Source organism: Fringilla coelebs, assembly GCF_963513975.1.
Source record: "Fringilla coelebs genome assembly, chromosome: 6".
NCBI lineage: Eukaryota > Metazoa > Chordata > Aves > Passeriformes > Fringillidae > Fringilla > Fringilla coelebs.
In genome coordinates, this window is record NC_140034.1 from 14,140,581 (window position 1) to 14,161,716 (window position 21,136).

Below are 21,136 nucleotides of genomic sequence, written 5' to 3' on the forward strand. Positions count from 1 at the left end.
AATGGACACCCCCACCCTCAAGAGGACAGGCTGGCCACCACACAGCTGCAGGCTGGGGCTCCTGGTCTGTCTGGAATTCCTGCCCACAAACACCTAAGGCAGCAGAGCAGATCGATGTTGAAAGTGTGGCAGTCTGACATTTGCTTAGCAAGCACTGCCTTTTTTCAACAAGGGAAAACATTTCAGAGGGAGGGTCATCACAAACTGTACCTTGGGGTGCCTGAACAGATCAAAACCATTATTCTAGAATTTCCCTTTAGTCAGCAGATGTAAATACCAAGATTAAAGGCACATACTAACCAAAATGTATTTTACTCTAATTCAACCTAACTTTATAGTTTCAGGAACAAATGTTAAAAGCACTAACATGTACACAAAGTGGTTGGCTACTGCAACAAGGTATTTCAGAATCATCATATAGCTTAATAAATAAAATGTTAAAACACTGCAGTTCTGAACTGCACTGAAAAACTAATCTTCTACACTGTGAAGTTCTTGTGCAGTTCTCTGGTATTTACTTTTATTGCAAGAACAGAATCACCACCAAGAAAACGAAGGGTCTGGATCTACTATGACTTTTGCCATATTCCTTGCTTTTTACTAAGACTGTGTAAGATCTTACCATATCTATACACTCTGGCAAAATTTAAGAAAAAATACTTTGTACCTTAGGAAGAGCAATAGCCAAATCCAAGTAAATAACTCTTTTTTTTTTACTAAAACCATAAGAAAATTTCAAGTAATAAGAAAACTTTGAGTATTTGCTACAATGGGATAAATAAACTATCAACAGTGCTTTTTCTTCTCTCTAATGATTAAGTTAAAAAATTATGTCAATGTTATTTCAGTTCAATAGAAATTAGAACATGTATGTAGTTTATGAATAAACATTTTTATGAAAAAAATTTTTGGAGACCTCAGGAATTAAAGTTTTGCTGTTTCTAGTCATGAGCCATGGGTCAGTTTATCAACATCCAGTGGTGAGCAACAGTTCACAGAGACTCACTGCTGAATCACAGAAATTCTCCAAAAGCTAGACAGATTTCATTCATTTGGTGATATCTATGTTGTTTATAGGAAGCAAATGAAACAGAATCTGATCCACTTCATGGATCCTTTTCAGCTCCATTTATGCTCTATCATGATGTTCCTCATACACAGCAGCCCCAATTCTCAGCAGCATTCCTCTGTATCCCCACACTTTCATTTCAAACAGCACTTTGCAAATGCTTTGTTTTCAGAAGATGTTTTAAATTAGACATTCTATTCTAGAACAAATATTTTCAAATTCAGAAGTAAAGATTCAAATGCTCTTACCACTTTCGCAACATAAGGGGCATCACTGCCAACCGACTTTGAAGAATTAACATCAGCTGTTAAAAAGGAAGCTTTTATTAGTAGTAGGAGAGGACAGCACACACTCACTTGTTATGCAGGATGGACAAACATAAAACAAAGTAACTAGGTGCAACAAAGTAGCTAGGTGCAACTAGCAACAACATGAACAGAGAGCACCTTAGCCTTTGGTAAGAGAATCACAGTATACATGAAGGCTACTGTATACAGATATTGCATTCTCCCTTCTTTTTGAGGAGTACAGACTGTTTATTAAATGAAGGCATTCTTTTTTTTTAATTCAGTATTTTTTTCCTATTCAATAGTGATTCTTTTGCTTTCTAGGACTATTATAAACATACACATTTGTGAACATAAAGAAGAAAAAAAAATTCCATGCTGCCATGTCATGTATCCAAAAGTGACCTTCTGTTGCTACTAAGTTGTTGGTATTTGTGACAGAAGATACAGATATGAAGAACATCAAGTTAGGCAAGTACAAGGTACAGGAACAGTCAGGGTCACAGCTTTGTGCAAATAATGGGGAAGCAGAGAGCAAGCTTTGGCTTGAACAAAGCAGGAATTCGAGTTGGAACTCCAGTAAATTTAGTAGCTCATTGAGTGAGGCTGAGTAAGAAGTTGAAAGCTTCTTTGGCAAAAAGCCACCCACTGGTCCTGTTTTTCTCCTTAACCCACTTATGCTGCAGTCTGTTCATTTTAAAAGCAGGACAGATTTTTTTTCCTGTTTGAGTATGAATCCAGCACAACCTTTTCCCCAAGATGAGGAAGACTATATTATAATGACCACATTAACTTTCATCCCTTCAGAAATGTTTGAAAAATGACTAGGGTAAATGAAGCAAAAAAGTCTCAAGACCTCTCTTATCTGTTCATCTGTCCAAGTGAAAGAGCTACTAATTATGGAACACTGCTTCACTTTTAGAAGTTTTTCCTTGCAACAAAATTGCAAAACAAGACCTGAACTGAGGCTCTAAACTGTAAAGTTCAACACTTCAATTTGTTTTTAGCACTGGTTACATTAAAAAAAAAAAAAGTATATGGCATGCCAGAAGTTCACATGGTAATGAAAAAATAAAAGCAATACTAAAGTCAAAACCAGTCCAAGTACTGGCTGACCAGTAGCCTCCAGATAAATGCACTAATAGTTTCAGTTCCAAATTCATCATTATAAAGACAATCATGCAAAAATCCAGTCTTTCAGACAGACCAAAAATCAAATTGAAATAAATACTAAACTATCCTTTCCATGGCTAAAAAGTAAGAAAGATTTTGATTTTTAAAAAGAATGATCTACCACTGTAAACTCATAAAACTAGTGCTTAAAGCAACCATTTGTCTATTTCCATCATTTTTTTCCAACACCATGACCCAAACTAAGGTTCTAGCAGAAAAGTCCATGTCAAGACACTATTCTATATTCATATTTCTAACTTAGTGTCAACTTTTCATTGTTTTGAATGGGGAAAAACATCTACTCTCCATTTTAAAGAATTATCCAAGATAGCTGCACTTACCAAGGTACAGGCGTCCAAAGCCTCCCTCCCCTACAGGGACACCTAATTTCCATTCTTTTCTTGACGTGTCTGCTAGAACCTCCCCCAGACTAAAGAATTCAGCAAGTTTCAATTTTGAAGGGGCTCTTCCAGCTGTTTTCTTATTTGGCATTTTTCCTAGAGAAAATGAATGGATGGAAAAAATTTAAAAAAAAAAAAAAAAAAAAAGGTTACACATTGATCCAACTTATTTTACATAGAAATCTGTTAGAAATACAAAAAAGAATGGGTTGTTTGTTTAAACCCTAATTTGTTACTACAAAGATGCTTGAAAAGAAATGCAATAAGCAGTTTCATTGGCATGAATTAAAAGTGAGAAACAACTAGTTCTTCCAGGCATCACAAAAAAATTTGACAGCAAAAATCTTCACAAGAGAAACTTATTACAAGACCTTGTATAATACATGCTAAAAAGATCTCAGAATCTATCACATTCAATCAATCACAAAAAAATCACAGGTCTAAACTTAGAAAAAGTAAATTTATGAAATAAAGCTCATCACTTTTCCTAGAGTTAAACTTGCATACTGAAAAACTGCAAGCCTTCAGTGGTAATATGAGGAATTCCTCCTAGCTGTAAAAAAACACATACTACAGAGACCAGTAATGAGAATTACATCAGTACCATGACTGAACTGTGTATTGCAATTGCTGTATTTTGCCAAGTGTAACTTACCAGTTGTATTGTTTTCAGCATATTTTATATCACTCTCCTAAATCAGAAATCTCACATAGTATCAACTATCTTCAAAGAAGTAAATTTGATATTAAATATTATATCCTTTATACATGGAACATCTAAAAGAACCTAGTCAGAGAGTAATGGACTCTGGCAGCAAGCAGTCTCCAGACACCACAGTCACTCAATACATGCATAAATACAGAAAAGAAGGCACATCATGCATCATTCCAGGTCAAAGTTCTTCTTTTTTAGGGTCCTTGTTAACTTGAGAAGAATTTTTGGGTCATGAACCACGTCTGAATACATTACTTATATTTAAATGAGAAACTTCAACAAAACACTTTTATTAAATACCCACATCACAGAAAGATATTGGTACTTATCAATACCTAAATTGCATAAGCTTCATCATTATCACAAAACAGGATGTTTTGATTCTGCATTATTTTTCCATATTTCCACTTCTATACAGTTAACATTCTTCCCTACTATCAAGACACATCTTACATAAATTTTAAGACTAGCTTTACCCACATCATTATCCATAGTCTCTTCAAGAAACTCTTCTCTACATCCCTCTTTCTTTTTTTTTTTTTTTTTATCTTCAAGGTGATACATAGTTTACTGTCTTGGAGGAAGATCTTTCCTCCAGATTTTCTACAGGAGAAAAATGAGACTTTCAAGCACCAAAGACAATTCCAGCCAGCTCAGATAAGACCATACCAATGAGAAAGCAATGGTGTCAAAGTGTCAGAAGGAACAGAGCAGTAGAAAAGCCTACGTGTTGGTATCACTTACAAGAGCAGGCCAGAAAGATCACTGCAGACCTTTAAGCAGTTTCACAAGACATCTAAATCAGGAAATGGATTAAAACAAAGGGCAGACTGAAATTATTAGAAGTGCTAATGAAACAAACCAGAAGTCTGGAGCCCCAAAGCTGACTCAAATAAGGCAAGAAAGTGCAAAAATCAGCAGCATTGCCCAGTGACTCGGATGTGGGACAAGATCACACACGCTGTCATCTAAAAGGTACCAGAACATATCCAAAATGAGCACACTCATCCTCAGGCTAAGAAATAACTTACTGTCAATATAAGAACCATGCAGAGGGCTTGAAGGACTGCACCCCCTTGATCTCTGAGTTATTACAAATAATTTGGGCAAGACTTGGACAGATGCACTTAGGTGCTTGAATGCTGACAGATTGTTGCCCGTAAAAGAAAAATTTGTAGCCTCTCTCACAATAAGGCTAGCAAGCCTGTGAAACAAAGCTATTGATACACTCCACATCTTTGACATTCACAGTGAGACTCTTGATGGCAGCCTTGCTTAAAAAGGAATTAAATTTACTTAAAATAGCTCCTCAAGAGTATCAAAGGAAGAGCTGGTGCTTCCCTCTTCTTCCACACGCCCGCTTATTTTGTTTAACATGGTCAATAATTGTATGCCTGAAGGTATTTATTTTTAAAAAAAATTGTTAATGACAACTTTTCTTTATCCATAAAAGCAAAAATTCAAAATGGACATAAGTTTGAACGTCCCCAGCTGGGAACCCTGCCCTTAACAAATACACTAGATACACATACATGGTTTCTTGGCTGTCTGTATTCATACCCATCTGTTAACATGGCACTGTGCCTACTTACAAGTTGGTCAAACTATCAGTAGGCCATAGGTGCCAAACACTGCTCGCTTGCAATGGGCAGCATGCACAATACTAAGCACTCAATCTCTTGCAAAAAAGCTGTTACCCAAGGAAATATTTAAGCAATAGCTGCACATGCTTTCACATATATTTGGAAAAATCCATTCAAATATCTTCTATTGATTGACACCAAAGACATCTGGACACAGCAGAAATTCTCTACATGAAAAGACAGAACTAGAAAAAAACCACAACCAAAAAAAAATTAAAGACAATTAAAATTGAGTACAAATTCTATCATTCTATATGCTTTTCAAATCATAATACAGTAAACACAAGGAGTTTGTCAAGAAACATGCACCAACAAACATGACATAGAGCTAGCTGTCTACTGTATGCTGCAGAACTGGAATAAAGCCATCTACTTCTCCCTAAAATCACTTTTAAAAATTCACCACCACCATCCCTTCAAAAAGAAAAAAAAAATCTTAAACTTTCCTCTCAATACTTCTTTCCATCAACAAAGGAAATATTTTCTATCCACAGGTATTGTGAAGTTTAATTCATTAGTTCCTGCAATCATGCTAGAGTCCTTGGAAACAGTGCCATGGATGTCAAGTACTGTACTATCATTCAAGTGTCAGACCTGACCCTACTTAGCTAAGGTGCCCGACAAGAACAATATTCAAGGTGCATGATTGTAAACAGCAGCATTTTGTGTTGCTACAATGTGCTCAAAACAAAGATTTTCCTGCTAAGAAATATGAATAACAGAAGTCTATTTGTCTAAACTCTCTCCAGAAGCCTCTTAGTACTACAAAGGTTTCTACCTAATAAAACATCTTGGAAGAAACAGAATACATTGTACTTGAGATAGCACTATTGACGCAAAATTGTCTGCATATCAGTGGTGTTATCTTTACAAATGTTGCCTGCTACGATTGCTACTTAAGCGATACTTGAACTCTTAGAATAAATATGAATAGCCACTTCTCAATTCTTGTTGCCATTCATTATCAACAAAACCCTGAAATGAATACAAAACAAATATATTTTGAAGAAATTTCTGCTGTGTGTCAAGTCATACTGGTTGCTTCCTGATCTTCCTCTTTTATTTTCTGGAAATTGTAATTTTTACAGTTGTTTATTGTAGTAGGATGTATTTTCATTGTCAACCCAGAGAAGGCATGCTGGTGACCTGTGCTCCTAGAGGAGCAGGTAGTTCCAGCAAGACCTGAAATCTATGTATCATTAAAACTGCTCATTAGTCAAAGCAAGAAATCCACGTCTGCCTGCCTAAAAAAAAAAAAAATAACACAAGGAGAAAACAAAACTAAAATTTTGCTCTCAAGGAGTAGGGAAGAAAGAACATGACACTTAAAGACTCCTGAAAACTGTAGAGTTGTTTCATGGGAGTGACAACACGAAAAATAACTGATGTGTCAGTGACTTCTCACGCCAAGTGAGAAAAACAGTGAACAAAGACCTTCGTTCCTAAATTCAGACATTCTGTGACTGGCTGATCCCTGTCTGTGAAAACCCCTCCAATCTAAGTTCCTGATTAAGATACTGGACAGTTAATGGTACTCACACAAGAAGGGCACTACAGCTCTCTCCCAAGAAATTAAAAAAAATATATTTTTAGACAAAATTAATAAATACCATTCGTGGACCACAATTACTGAGAAATATGTAATCACAACAGCAGCACAGTTGACCAAGGAAATGCCTTTTTTCCATTTTTTGCTAAACAAACCAAGATGACTTAATGTTTCAGAATGTAGCTTGTTCAGAGGCAGGAAACAGTCATTTACAAGTGGAATTACTGTGCTACTAATTTTAAATTGCTTTCTGAAGAATACATTACTTTTTTTAAAGTTTCTTTTAAGGTCAGTTAAGGTTCTCCTGAAAATTTTAACCATCACTCAGTTGTTGCAATAAAAACCAGTGAGCATTTTAAGGAACCAAATAATGTCATTCCAAACCACCTCACCTCTATACCAACTGCAAAATGTGCGTGAGACACTTAAAGGCTTTTTGATAATTTAGCACACTGTATAAAAATCATCAGCTCTGAAAATTCATCAGGAATCCTACCTCACTTAGGGATCATCCCCAAGAATTTAGTGGGCAGCTTATTCCTACAGATGAGGGCACAAGCCCTTTGACACAGTAACAGTAAGCTTCACAACAGCTCTTGTATTTTTCTTAGCCATAAAAAGGGTCCACGGATTCCCTATAAATTAATAAAAGCCTACAGTTCTTAGAGTGCTTAAACACAAATTGAAAACCAAAGAGAACAACAAATTTCACCCTGTCTGCAACTGCTGAAGTCTCAAACAAGGAAGTCAAACAGCAAGAAACAGGAAGTGAAGAAAAACCACAACCAATGACAGAAACCAGCTTAGTCCAATTCTTACACACCAGGCCTTTCCTGATCCTAAAATCGCAGATTTTTGTGATTTGTAGGCCTGTGTTTAAAAAAAAAAAAAAAAAAAAAAAAAAAAAGTTTACTTTAAAGCAAAACTCAGGAACGCCTCCCAGCCAAGGTGATGCCACACCAAGACAATCCCGAAGGTGACGAACCTCTAAAGTGGCACACAGCACAGCTTTTATTCAGCCTCCTCCACCTAGCTTTGGTGCTAAAAAACCAAAAAACAAAAAGCAGGAAGTAAAACAACTCAGGTTGCTGCCACCGAAGGCGGCTTTAGAGCCCACAGCCGGCAAAGGCGGATCCCCAGACCTCGGGGGTGAAACTGTGGGAGCTCTGCCCCACTGCCCCCGTTCCCTCCCTGCCGGCCCACGGGCTGGGCCGCAGAGGGAAGGAAAGGGAAGGCGCCTCCCCTACCCTTGCGGGGGAACAAGGCTCGGTTAGGCCCCGGTGCCACCGGCCTCCTTCGCGAGGGAAGCGGGGAAAACCGCCCGCAAGCCGCCAGAAGGGCCGGGGATGCTCGGTACGGCGAAACGAATGCGAAACAGCGCCCCAAAATTCGCCTCCTAAAAAGAAAAGCCCCAAATCTCTGCACGCCAGAGGCATCCGCTAGCTCCAAGTACCTCCTGGCCGAGCGGGCCCGGCGTCGCTCTTTCCTCCCGGTCCGAAATTCCCGCACTGCCCGCGGCCCCGGCGGCCCGCCCGCCCCGGCGCCACCTCCCAGCATCGCCCGCACCCATTGGTCCGCCGAGCGCGGCCGTCCGCCTCCTTCCCTCCCTGGTCGCGGTGCCTACTGGGAAATATAGTCCGTGACCGCAGCAAGTGGCCGCAGGATGGTCCTACGCGGACTACACTTCCCAACAGGCACCGCGGCCCGAGATGGGCCAAGAGCTGGAGTCTTACGGTCATGGAGTCGGTTGGGTTGGAGGCGACCTTCAAAGCCCGTGTTCACCGCAAAGCCGTGCCTAAGTGCCACATCCACTCGTTTGTGGAACATTTCTAGGGGTGCTTCCACCACTGTCATTCCCACCACTGTCCTGGGCAGCCTGTTCTAGTGCTTCATAGCTCTTTTCAGTGAAGCAATTTTGAGAGTTATGAGAAACCTTGGTTTCTTGTGGTGCAGTAAGTTTGGGAAGGCCTTTGTCAAGCTGATACCACAGGATCAATTAGGTTAGAAAAGATCATTGAATCCAGCCTGTGACCAAACACCAGCAGGTGAACTAGAGCAGGGCACTAAGCCCAGCCTTTCCTTGAACACCTCCAGGGACGGTGCTTCCTCCTCCTTCCATTGTCAGCGCATCCTTGTTGTCCTGCAGTGGGAATATACTGACACTAAGGGAAAAATGTGTTCACTGCAAACTTACTTTTTGTCCTCCCATTCACATTTCACATTATTTTTCTCAGAGGAAAGAGGTTATATAAATGAAATTAAGGCTGTGGCTTTTTTCTTGCAGTGGGAATATACTGACACTAAGGGAAAAATGTGTTCACTGCAAACTTTCTTTTTGTCTTCCCATTCACATTTCACACTATTTTTCTCAGAGGAAAGAGGTTATATAAATTAAATTAAGGCTGTGGCTTTTTTCATCTAATGTGTGCTTTTATTAAGCTTGAAAAGAGTAATCACTATTCTCTAAGAATATCACTATGGCACTCCAGAGTTGTCTTGTTTATCCATTAATATACATTTCAAGAGAATTTAAAGTGATCTACCCAGTAACCTCAGAGCTTGTGTGTATTTTAGGAGACCAGTACAACATCTGATTGTGTCTGAGTGCTGTTCAAAGGTAGATAGGAACAGAACTGGTTTTGCCAATCTTTCCAGGTGTCTTTACGAGTTAGACTAATTTCCGTATTTTTGGGAAGGAATATACAATTTTCTTTATTAATTCCTTCAGAATGCAGTGAATAAGAAACTGTTACTTTCAATGCTTAATCAATTTGATGAGACTATTTATTTACTCAGTGGAGTTACTACACATCTGTCTAAAAAGTTCCCCATGAGATAAGGCCATCATCTAAGTTTTCCTCACCAAATAAAGGTACAATATTGGCTTTTGTCAGGGTCAACTTCCTAAAGAACTTAATAAAGAATCGCTTCAGCAAAATAAATACTTACCCTTTTTACAAATGAAGAATCAGACCCAGAGATGCTGGGTAAAGTTTGCTTAACTTGAAGTGATGAAGAAAATTTGCAACAAATCTCAAAGTAAGACCTGGTTTACTTGACTCCTTATTCGATATTATGAATGAAAAGACATTATTGATTGTACTTTTCAAATCATTTTAAATTCAAAATTAAGATGCTGAGGCAGGTAAAATGTTTTTAAATCTGTATATCATCTGTATTCATTCTCCAAGTAGTTAATTTGTTAAAGAGAGGAATGGAATATGGGGAAGAAGAGATCCAGTCTCTACAGAGTCCCTAATAATTCAACAGAAAGGGGATGAAGTATTAGAAGAATTGATGAAAACACTGTGAAAGAAAAGCTACACAGTGAAATCCATTGGAAGTTTCACTTTTCTCCTGGCAGTTTTGTGATGCTGACAGACACATGATTTTAAAGGAAATAATTTTAAATAAGTTGAAGCTTATAAGATGAGAGCTGTTTGAAATGCATTAAATTAGTCCAAATTAAAGGACTTTTATGAGTTTCTAAAGCATTTCTGTTTTCTTTGCTCAAGGTCCAAACTCATATGCATAGGCAGTTTTCCTCTACTTAAATGACTGAATTGTCTTGACTGTGAAATGTCTCCTCCCATCCCAGTTAGAGTGATATTTATAGGTACAAATGCATTTTATCTGGGGGCACTGTATATCCTACACTGTAGATTCACTCACATGCACACAAACAGCAGTGCATAGGATCTAACTGTAACGATGCAAAGAACTTCTGTTTATCATCAAACATTTCATATATTCCATTACATGTGAAAGAATTATTATCTGTCCTGTTGCAGTGCAATGCTTTTTCCTGTAATGGAATTTTACTCTGCAAATTTATTTTGGTATTAAAAGGTTCCACTTTATAATGTCTATGGTTCAATCAGTGATCTAAAAGGCACTTAAATACTTTGAACAAGATACATAAAACGCTTTTATTGCAAAGCTTTGCTGTATCTACCAATTTTACCATTGATCTCTTTCCATGTAAGGCAGTTCTGGAAGCTGCCCATGCTGTATAAAATCACATGGTGGCTTTTGATCTCCAGCTGGTGATTAAAGCACATTATGGAGGTTTGAAATTTTCTTGTGGCCATTAGCATACCTCCAAACACTTCTCTGCTAAATAGTAGTGTTGTCACTATATGCTATTTAAATAAGAAACCACAATTCTATAAACTTATTATTTGCTATTCTTTGTAGCTCAGAGGATGTAGATCTCTTGAATGAGGTGAGCTTATACTTAGCTGTGGACTTACTGATCAAATAGTGATTTCTTAAGGTGATTTGGCTCCAGCAAAATGTGCGAAAGAATGAGGTTATATTTTTTAAAACCCTCCTTTGATGCAAACAGGGAGAGCTCTGTGCCTTGTACTCCCTATCTACAGTTCCCTATTTCCCACTGCTTAAAAACATCACTATCACTTCCAAGGTCACCAAGCTGTCATATGTTTTCTACAGTGGATTTTTAAACAACGCAGTATTAACTCTTTTGCTTGAAAATAGAAGAAATAGTATCTTTCTGCACACTTTGAAAATGTATTTGTGTGTTGGGAAAAATAAAGAATCACCATGTACTTGTTACTTCCTCTAACAATCTTTTCAATTCTTTTTGCAGAAATTAAGTGAGTATGCCAGCTTTATATATTTTTTATCTTTCACTTTATTATATTAGATTGCATCTCATTTGTATATTTTTACCAACTATACCTTGCCAAGAAGCAAATTTTATTGAACGTTACCCAGATACAGAGGAAAACATAGCACATGTTGAAAAATATTACAATCAGAAAATACCAAATAAATTCAAAAGCCTTGTTAGTTGTTCCACCCTGTCTCCTCACTCCCCAAAATAGAACAAATATAGGTAACCTGGTTTCTGACAAGTCAGTGGTTACAGATGGTTAAAAGGGAATAAAATCTGGGTCGAGGGAAAAATATTGGCCTGAAATGGATTTTGCAGTTGTAAGGGAGACATTTGAAAGGACAGTAAAACTTGTGGAAAAGATGTACAGGCAAAATATCAAGGTTACCAGATATCAGCAGACCCATGAAGGAACACAGTTTTGAGTCAATTATACTGTGCAGCACCTTGAATTATTTAAATCTAGGAAATAATAATTTCTTGTCTCTGGATTTATCCATCAGTTTCATGAGAGACGGCACTACAAATTTATCATTTAGGTAATATTTTTACCTATAAACTACATGCTAAAGCACCTAAGATTTTTTATAAAATTTGGAGACAGCAGTTTTGATCTGAGGAGCATGTTGTTCAGAGAAAAAAAAACAAAAAGCTAATGAAAATTAGCACATTTCATCCTTTTAAATATCAAAAGTTAATCCATATTCATATAAATAGGGCGTTTTTTTGGTGAATTAATTGGGTCATACAAACTTTCTTTGAGGAAGTAAAAGGGGCAGAAATCATTGACTGTTTCCTTGCAAGGAGATATAATACAATGAAAATTAAAAATAAACCACTGCAATTCATTATAATTCATACTTGTCTGTCTTCTGGCAAGCTTTATTATACAGAAATACCTGTCTGGAGAAGAAAAAGTACTTACAGATCTGCTGTTCTATACTTGAGCATGCCATGGAATCCTTCCTGCCACTGCACTGCATAGTGTTGGTGTTCATGACTATGCTAGTCTACATCCTATTTACATGACATGTAACAAAATACATGATTTGGATAAGAACTGGTTTTCCCCAATCTCTAATGGCGCTAAGGGACTCTAAAAAAGTGTTACCACTAGGTGTCTCATTGGTTTCAATGTACTACAACCCAAGAGCAAGAAATGCTCCACAAAATTTAACAAACATACTGTTGATTACCACTGACATTCTCTCCTTCATTACACCAGTACACCCTGGATTAAGTCACATGCATTATTATAATCAAGCTGTCAATCAGATTTTGGAATATTTCATTTTTTGACATAATTACAGCAGAATCCCTACAGCCCGTCTAGAACATGGGTATGGCAAGATTGATATTGTGTTACAAAATGTGATCTGACAAAAAAAAAAAAGATGCTTCTCTGCAAAAATTAAACACTGAACTGCTAATGTATTTACCCTGGAAATGTGTTGCATAAGGTAGATTGTCAAGAGTCAATAGAACTTCCTGCTCATTCACTCTTCTTGTGCTTTAAATGTTGTCTGTGTAATTTTTATTTTTGCTTACAAATATATGGCTTTAATTTTCTTAATTGGAACCAACTGTACAGAGGACTTTTTTGCTTTTAGACTTACAGCAAAAGATTTAGAGAAACAATCAGAGGAGAAAGGGGATGCCAAGGAGAGACTTGGGCTGATGTTGATATTCCTCTGAGACAACCCCATCTATGAAGAGCCCCAAAGCCAATGGGCTGTTTTGTTGGCATTTGTAAACAGCTCATTGATACGACATTTAGAGAATATATTGATACCTTTTTCAAGAATTTCATATTCCTGGTTTTTGATGTAGAGTAGAGAAGGTCATTTTTATTGTTAATATTTCAAAACATGAGAGATGCAAGTAGAGGTGGAAGGCTCTTTAGATGGAGATCCATCTGTCAGCAATTACAAGGGTTCCCCTGAACACATATGTCACAAACTTCAGCCTGGCTCAGGTGAGCGTTAGTCAGATAGAATCTCTCTCACTTTTGGGACATCAGTTTGTGTTTTAACCAAGAAGGTAATTTTTACCATCTGATGACTATTTCATGTCCTCTGTGAATGAGTTTGCAGATCCCAGCATCATTTTATGTAGACAGATGTCCCCCTTCACAAAAACAACTGTCACAATTGGCAATGGTTTTCACACGTGCTGGCAGCGGCACAGGCTCAGGATGAATGGAAGAGAGACAGGAGAGCATCCTCTGGCTGCAGGGAGGCAGGTGAGGAAGGTGGATGTTTGCAGTTCCACTGACAGTGCTGCATTTCAGTGTGCAGGATTGTTAGTGCAGGGATCTTCTGTGTGACCAGTGCTCTTTGCTTTAAAGGCCACTTGTTTGGATATTTCTAGACAGGTATTCCACTAGAATAGCTTGATGCAAGTGTGTAGATAGCTTAGGACAGCTTCTTGTCTGATAGTAAATTAATAATTGCTTTCTTTCCGATGGTAGGTGGGGAAAATTCCAAACACATTTTTCACTGAAGAGTTATGCAAGGCTTTAAGAAGCTGCAGAAACACACATGTAGCTTCACACACAATCTCAGCACTTTTCCAACCTCGACTTCAGGAGACACACTGTAACTCTGCTCCTTCTCTCCATCTTCTTTCTGTCCTCAGGGTCTCATTTGCTTATTTTCCATATCACAGGCACTGGCCCTGTTATTCAGAGAACTACTGTTTTACTTGAGTATTATCTCACCTCCTAAGACCTCTGTTTTTAAGATCTGTTTTTTCAAGTTGAGTTGCCGTATTTTCATGCAGACATCTGCTGAAAGCATTGAATTAATTAATAGAGTAGTAGCAACTAGGAAAACATGATAATCAGTTTTGTCCTCTGCCACAGTGAAATTACCAGGGCAGAGAAAAATTGTGTAGAATCTGATGGGCTCTCTGGTTTATGATTTGTTACTAAGACAACAGGTTAAATTTCTGGCTTTTCCTTCCATTCATCCACCTCCTTTCCCTTCAAATGCTTGAACCTAACTCCATCCACACATACAAAAGATGACCTTGCATATCTCATGCTGGAGGTGGTGAGTTCCACATTCCCTGCAGACTTTCTGATGGGAGATTCTGAGCTTTGTCCCTCTCCAGCTGCCTATAACTCATATTGTGTTGAAGTATACTAGAAAGAAAGTGTTTGCCATGTATTGTTAAAAGAACTAATTTTTTCAGTAATGACATGGCTTTGAAGATATTTAAATGATATGAAACCTACATCAATGATATAAATAAAGAAACAACTTCAGCAGTTTTTATGACACTGTATACTGACAGTATTCTAAACTGTCCACTAAACATTTTTCATTCTCCTGGGAATATCAACATACTGACTGCAATATTTCCATCAATGTTCTTTTACTTGCTAATAATCAAATTGAAGCCATCAACCTTTTCATTTAGAACTACTTGCTCCAAAAAGTAAGCACAGCCATTTGAAACAATTTTGTAGCTATGTCAGATAGAATGTAAGTTTTAAATTGTTGAATTGTAAGACTGCCACCTCGTAAACATATTATAATGTATATTGGTCTATTTTGGTGAACAGCTGAATAATAATGTACTTTAAAAACAGTTTGAAATGCATCTTCTAAGATATAAAGCAGAGAGGATGACTAATATGAGAACATGGCATTTCACAGCAAACTTAATGAAAGCTTGTGAAAACTACAGTATCTCATCACCACACTGGCTACATTGGCTGCAATACAGTCAATATTATATTGACTGCTAGAAAGGCTATAAGTATAAAGCATTCCATCTCTCCTGATGAAAGTAACTTAGCTGGGTCAAGATTGATGGGTAAAAGAGTAAATATTCCAGCTTCATGAATTTTATATAACTTATTCTTGAATATTTTTTAGAATTGTGTCCCGTCTCCTTGACCAAAGTAAACTTTGCTTTTCTTTCATTTTCAAAGAGCCTTTTGAGAATGATCATTAAAGTAGGAGCATATTTTTAATACATAATTTATCTGCAGAGCCCCAAAATAGAGCCTGCATTTGCCTGCATTTCTAGTTGTAAAAACTTGAGAGGGTACAACTACTTTTAAAAGTAGTAGATTGTCTAAAAGGTGTTATACCCTTTTTATTAAGTCATTTATTTAAAGTTGAAAATATTTTCTGGGTGCTTGCTGTTTACTTGGCTTTATATTGTTTGTGTGTGGACAGCCTCCTAGCAGAGGAACAGTTCTGCCTGGCTCAGGCATGAAATCATTGGTGCTGTTTGCTCGACCCTGTATGCAGACAGAGCTAAATTATCCCAAAGTGCACATGCTGTCTCTCTCTCCTGCTTGTGTAGATGTTATTCAAGCACTTGTTTGGGGATGAAAAGCTCCCTTCCTGTAGTCAGCTATCATGGAGTACCTATTCAACATAGATGCTGCATTGCCTCTCACTCTTAATCAAGACCCCATGGTATGGCACACAGCACTCACACCTCGGGCATCAAAAAAACCTCCACAACTTTTCCAGAATCTTTAAAAAAACCAAACAACATAACCCATATAACCAGAAACAATATCGTCCTATATAACCAGCTAAAGATACACTTGCTGTCACTTCAACAGTGATACCTTTGTTCTGTTGTTTAGATTAAGCTCAAAATGTAATTATTTAGTGACCAATTTTTGTGTCATATGAAAGAGAGAAAGGCTATGTTTGGGAATGTTCAGAATGTGATGCAAGAAAATTTTCTCATGTAAGAAAATTGAAAGGGAAAATCATATGCATGGAAGTTTGCCATTTCTGTATGCAATTGGTCAGATAGGATACATAACCTTTTCCTGCAAGTGTTGTTTGTCACATCTCTGAATTGCTAGAACATCTGCTGGAAATAAAAAACTATTATGTCATCCTAGAATCACAAAGGTGAATGGAAGAGGTATGCATGTGTAGGTGTGTGCTTTCCTTGGGATATCCTGAAAAACATTTGTACCTGGTCTTTAGAACAAGCCACTTGTGAACAATTAATTCACATTACAGATATAATATACTGGGTAGAAGTATTTGAAGTTTTATTACTGATTAAGAATCTAATTTATTATGTATAATAATCTTTAGTTACTAAACACTAAAAAGATGGAAAGCATAAAAGACTGAAAGGACATATGGATCATTTTCTTCATAGAATGACATATTTAACTCACACACAGCCTAGAGGTTGTTGGTTTATTTTTCCTCCAATGGAAAGCTAAGCATAAGGTACCAAATGCAGATTATTATAAAGCATCTGAAAAGTTCCTTGTAAAACACCATTTTTAGATGAAAGGATTTTTTTTTCAAATTAACAACATAGTATAATGCAAATCAACCTATCATCTGCCCTTGTGTGGTCATTTTACCAGGGCATGAACATTGAACATGAATCATTGAAGGTGTGGTCTAATAGTGTTTTTATTCACTTTTGATGCATAGTGAATTTATGTTTCACATCAATAATGAGCTGCCAAACCTTTCAGGGTACTAATAAATAAAATAGAGCATTGAAATAGCCTCGTGCCATACTAACAGAGGGAATAACACAAAAAAAAAAAATCAAAACTATCGTGAGAAATATACACACAGAAATATTCAGAAAACCCATAGGAGATGTTCCAAGAAAGAACCAGAAGGGACATTTGCCTAGGAATAGAAGAAGCCTGGGGATTTAACAGATGAGTGACAGAGATGACAGCAGGTAGGAGTGGGCAGCTGAGGGGTTTGGTCTGGTGGCAAGGAGAAAAGAATTGCACCTGGTATTCTGGGCACAAAAGTTGTTGGGAAAGAGACAAAGCACAAAGAGGGCAGACAGTCCAGACAGAAGAGGGCAAGGAGAAAAAAAACTGGAGTTACTGGAGAGAAGACATGGCCAACTGGAAAACCTTTTCAAGTCAGCACAGATTGTAAAGCAAAGGACAAGCAGAGGTAGGAGGAGGAAAAAGAAAACATGAGTCTTGCAAAGATTTCCACTACTCTAGTAAGTAAGATTTTTCCAGCTGAGGAAAGAGGGAAACTGAAGCAGACAGGGCAGCAGGTAGAAGATACTTGCCAACTTCAAGTTTCCCAGCCAAGTTTGTTTAGTATGGTCACACATGCTACTCTTGGCACCTGCCAAGTTGACCATTTATAATGGTTCAGAATTTTACTTGTTCCCTTTTCACTACTTGAAATGATCCTGGGTCACTTGCATCAAAATCTAGTTTAGAATGTTATATGATGGGTATCTGGAAAAATGTGAATTGTTCAAGTTAAATTAGGTATGTATTAAGGAGCAGCTTTTTGCCTGCTACAATGCAGCTCTGCCAATGCACTTCAGGCTTGACTTGCAATACCCTGCATAAAAATCAGTGCTGTCTCTCTTCAGAGCAGTGACTCAGTCATGCTGAACTATGCCACCTCTGTGGCAGAATATAGTCTATTGTATCTGTTTTATAACCTTTATGACTCAGAATCCAACACAGTTATCACAAAAAACAGAGCAGTTCCAAAAGCATATTTCTAGTGCAGACAATTTAATGTATCATCATTCAAAGAGCAGTTGAAATTTCAGGCTGGTACAGCAAACTATATCTTAAATAAAGACTTGCACTATTAACAAGCTGCATCATGTTTTTCAAGTTCTGTGGAAGAAGACAGGAAAGGCTGAGTTTGGTTTCCTTTTCCTGACCTCATTACTAACCAAAACACATAGGACTGGACAACTCAGGGACCTGGAACATGGGTAGTTTTACTTTCTAATCTTGCACTGGATTTGAGCTATTGACGTGTATCAAGACTGGTAAAAAAACAATGATTGCCAACTTATGTAAGCAACTGCAAAGAATTTAGTTGTTTCAGTACATTTCCTAGAGAAAAATGGGGTACAAAGAACAAAAATAGCCCTATCTACCTATTTTGAAGTCTGTGTTGCAGACTGAAGAGCAGCAAACGATTAGAGTTTGTCTAAGCAGGGAACTATTCTGAAGTGTGTCTCTGTGGTTTCATGTCACACACAGACACATGTTCCAACATATTCCTAACTTGGTCCCTGTTTAAGCCAGTGGTAAGGAGCAGCCATAACAACAGCTCTTATTAAGTCCATGAATAGGCAAATTTTGAGCTGCCAAGTTAGTGTATACCTACTGTTCTTGATTCCTTAGTATCAAAAAGCAAACTCAGCTGTCCAAAGCCATTTTTGCTCTCCACAGAGAGGAATTTGTATTCATCTTTTTCAGGAGGTTTTGAAAAAGATATTACAGAATTTTAGATAAAGGAAACTTCACAGTTTGCAATAACATGGCCATCATGGCTGCTCTGATCTTCATACCTTTAGCAAAATATATTCAGATCCTCCTTGAGAAGTAACTTCTTCACAAACTGAATAACTGAGTTTAACTTATACTGCTAACAGAGATTTCTTTTGTGACACATTGAGCCATCCAGTGGCACAGGCTGAAAAGACTACTGCATGTACTTGTTAATGCATCTCTCCAGTGCCTTTGTGTATATCAGAGATGTTATCAGTGGTTACAAAAAAAAACAAACATAAAAAACAAAGCAACACCCTCCCTCTCCCCCCCAAAAAAAAACAAACAAGCAAACACCAAAAAAAAAAAAAAAAAGCAACAAGAGAATATCAATATGTTTAGTGATAACTGCAAAGACCTAAAGGTAATGAGCATTTCTATTCATTTAAGGTCAGACAGAAGTAGCTTCTTGACATTGATTTAATAGAGAAGGGAGATAGGGAAAAAAGAAAGAAGCAATGAAAAATTTCAAAAAGGAAAAGTTTAAAATTCCAGGTTGAGGCTGCATATCTGCCCTCAAGTCACTTCTTTACACATCTATGCTTTTCCAAGTAGAATAGTTAAAATTAGATCTCAGTCTTTGGCCACCTGCATATTCTTGTCATGCCAGTTTGAGTTCATTAATTTACCCCATGTCACCTCACTTTTGTCAATGCCAGAATCTTGTGATTGAAAAACAATACTTTAGTATTTGAAATGGGTAGAGATAAGGATCTGTGCACAGGAGAGAACCAATCACTGAGGTCTTAAATGAGCAACTCATTAAATATAGTGTGATTTATTTTTTTTTTAAGATTGTAAGAAATTAAATGCTGAATAATGGTGCTATAGCAGTAGTTGGTAGAGCTTGGCTTAGTGTGGGCAATGAAGAAAGATCATTAACAAATAAAATAGGGAGCACCTCAGGGGACACGCCTACAGACAGTCTGTCACCCACTGGTTTTAACATTTCATTTCAAAATTTAATTAGATATCAATTTCTAAATGCCTAAATAAAACCAGCCTCTTTCCATTGCACCAACCAGCCTTTCCATGCATCAGCTTTTAGTGATAAATTTAAGTCTGTAACAACGTTCCTCTTCCTAAATTTTGAGGGGAAAGAGTAACAACAGAAGAAGAGCCAGAAATTACATTCCAGGTTCTAGCAACCAACAAACCATCCAGCAAAAGTAAAAATTTTTAATACCAATATTTAACTCATTACTGATGCACTGGAAGCAGTCATAAGGCCTCATAAAAATATATAAGAAGCAATATTATTTCTCACTAACTTCAGAAAGGGTGGGATTGGTGTCCCTGGTTAATAAGGAAATGCTTCATTGATCACAAAAGCAATGTGAGTCTTCTGTCATTCTAGTAAAATTTATGACATGTAAGCCAGTAAGAACTATTGTAGACTTCATGGGACTCCCTACTGTCAAATAGATCATTGCAGAATCTGGCTGTAGCTACTTTAGGATGTCATAAAGAATGAAAAGTGCTCTGTTCTGGAAACAAACTAAGCACTAGTCAATGTTTCCCTTTCTAAAGTAAGCAAGTCAGTTCAATGTCCAGATGATGGAGCAGGTGTACTCCATGTCACATTGTAGAATCTTGATGTCTGCTTTCTTACTGAGACAATCAGTGTTTGGAAGAGACCAGTAGCATAGATCACATCAGGATTTCAAGTTGTTGTCTGCCAAAAAATAACATAGCTGCGTTTTTTTTGAAGTAATTGTTAGCTAGATGGAAATATGAACTGTTGTGAAAATGTGGGAGCTGCTTTCATTACTGCTGTCATTGCATTTTTCACTGGGGGTTTTTGGACCAGCAGTTCCCATGCTTCACAAATAACACAGTTGTAGTAGGCTTAGCTGTGTTCTGCAGCAGGTGGGCAGGATGAGACTGTAAACCATCTGTCCATTCATCTATCTGAGACACATATCTCCCCTATTTCAATTATACTCAGAAATCATTTCATTAGACAACTGATAAAATAATTTCCATTTATACATGGGGAATGAAAGGCCCAGGGTGCTTCCATGTTTCCTTCAGACTGGGGCTCAAGTCTGTAGTGTCCATTGCTTTTGCAATAGTGCTCCACTCACTGGACAGTCTTCCTTCAACCTCTCCAGCATCTTTCCCTATTTTACCTCTTTGTGTGGGCTGTAAAGAGTGAGTCAGTTTACAGAGTCAGTTTGCCTCTTCACGTTAATTCACTTTATTCTTGATATTCCGCATATAAAGTATTCATAGATAGCCTAATGTAAATGGACTGAGCCAGTCTCCAAGTTTCAAAGTTGCACTATTCCCATTTCAGTGCAATCCTACCATTACCCTGAGTATTGCAGTGAGCTACACTGAAGTAGCATACAGTATCCTGGGGTGATGTTAAC

At 37.5% G+C, this 21,136-nt stretch overlaps 1 protein-coding gene across 1 annotated transcript in view; it reads right to left on the reverse strand.

The window, feature by feature from the left end:
• The window catches only part of VRK1 (VRK serine/threonine kinase 1), a 30,818-nt gene extending 22,453 nt beyond the window's left edge, over nt 1-8,365 (reverse strand). Inside the window, exons 1-3 of the mRNA XM_084208057.1 lie at nt 8,291-8,365; nt 2,871-3,026; nt 1,318-1,373 (exon numbers count right to left, since the gene is read on the reverse strand). Coding sequence (XP_084064183.1) covers nt 1,318-1,373; nt 2,871-3,021 — 207 coding nt within the window. The 5' untranslated portion in view covers nt 3,022-3,026; nt 8,291-8,365. The remainder of the gene's footprint in view (nt 1-1,317; nt 1,374-2,870; nt 3,027-8,290) is intronic.
• Between the last annotated feature and the right edge of the window lie 12,771 nt (nt 8,366-21,136).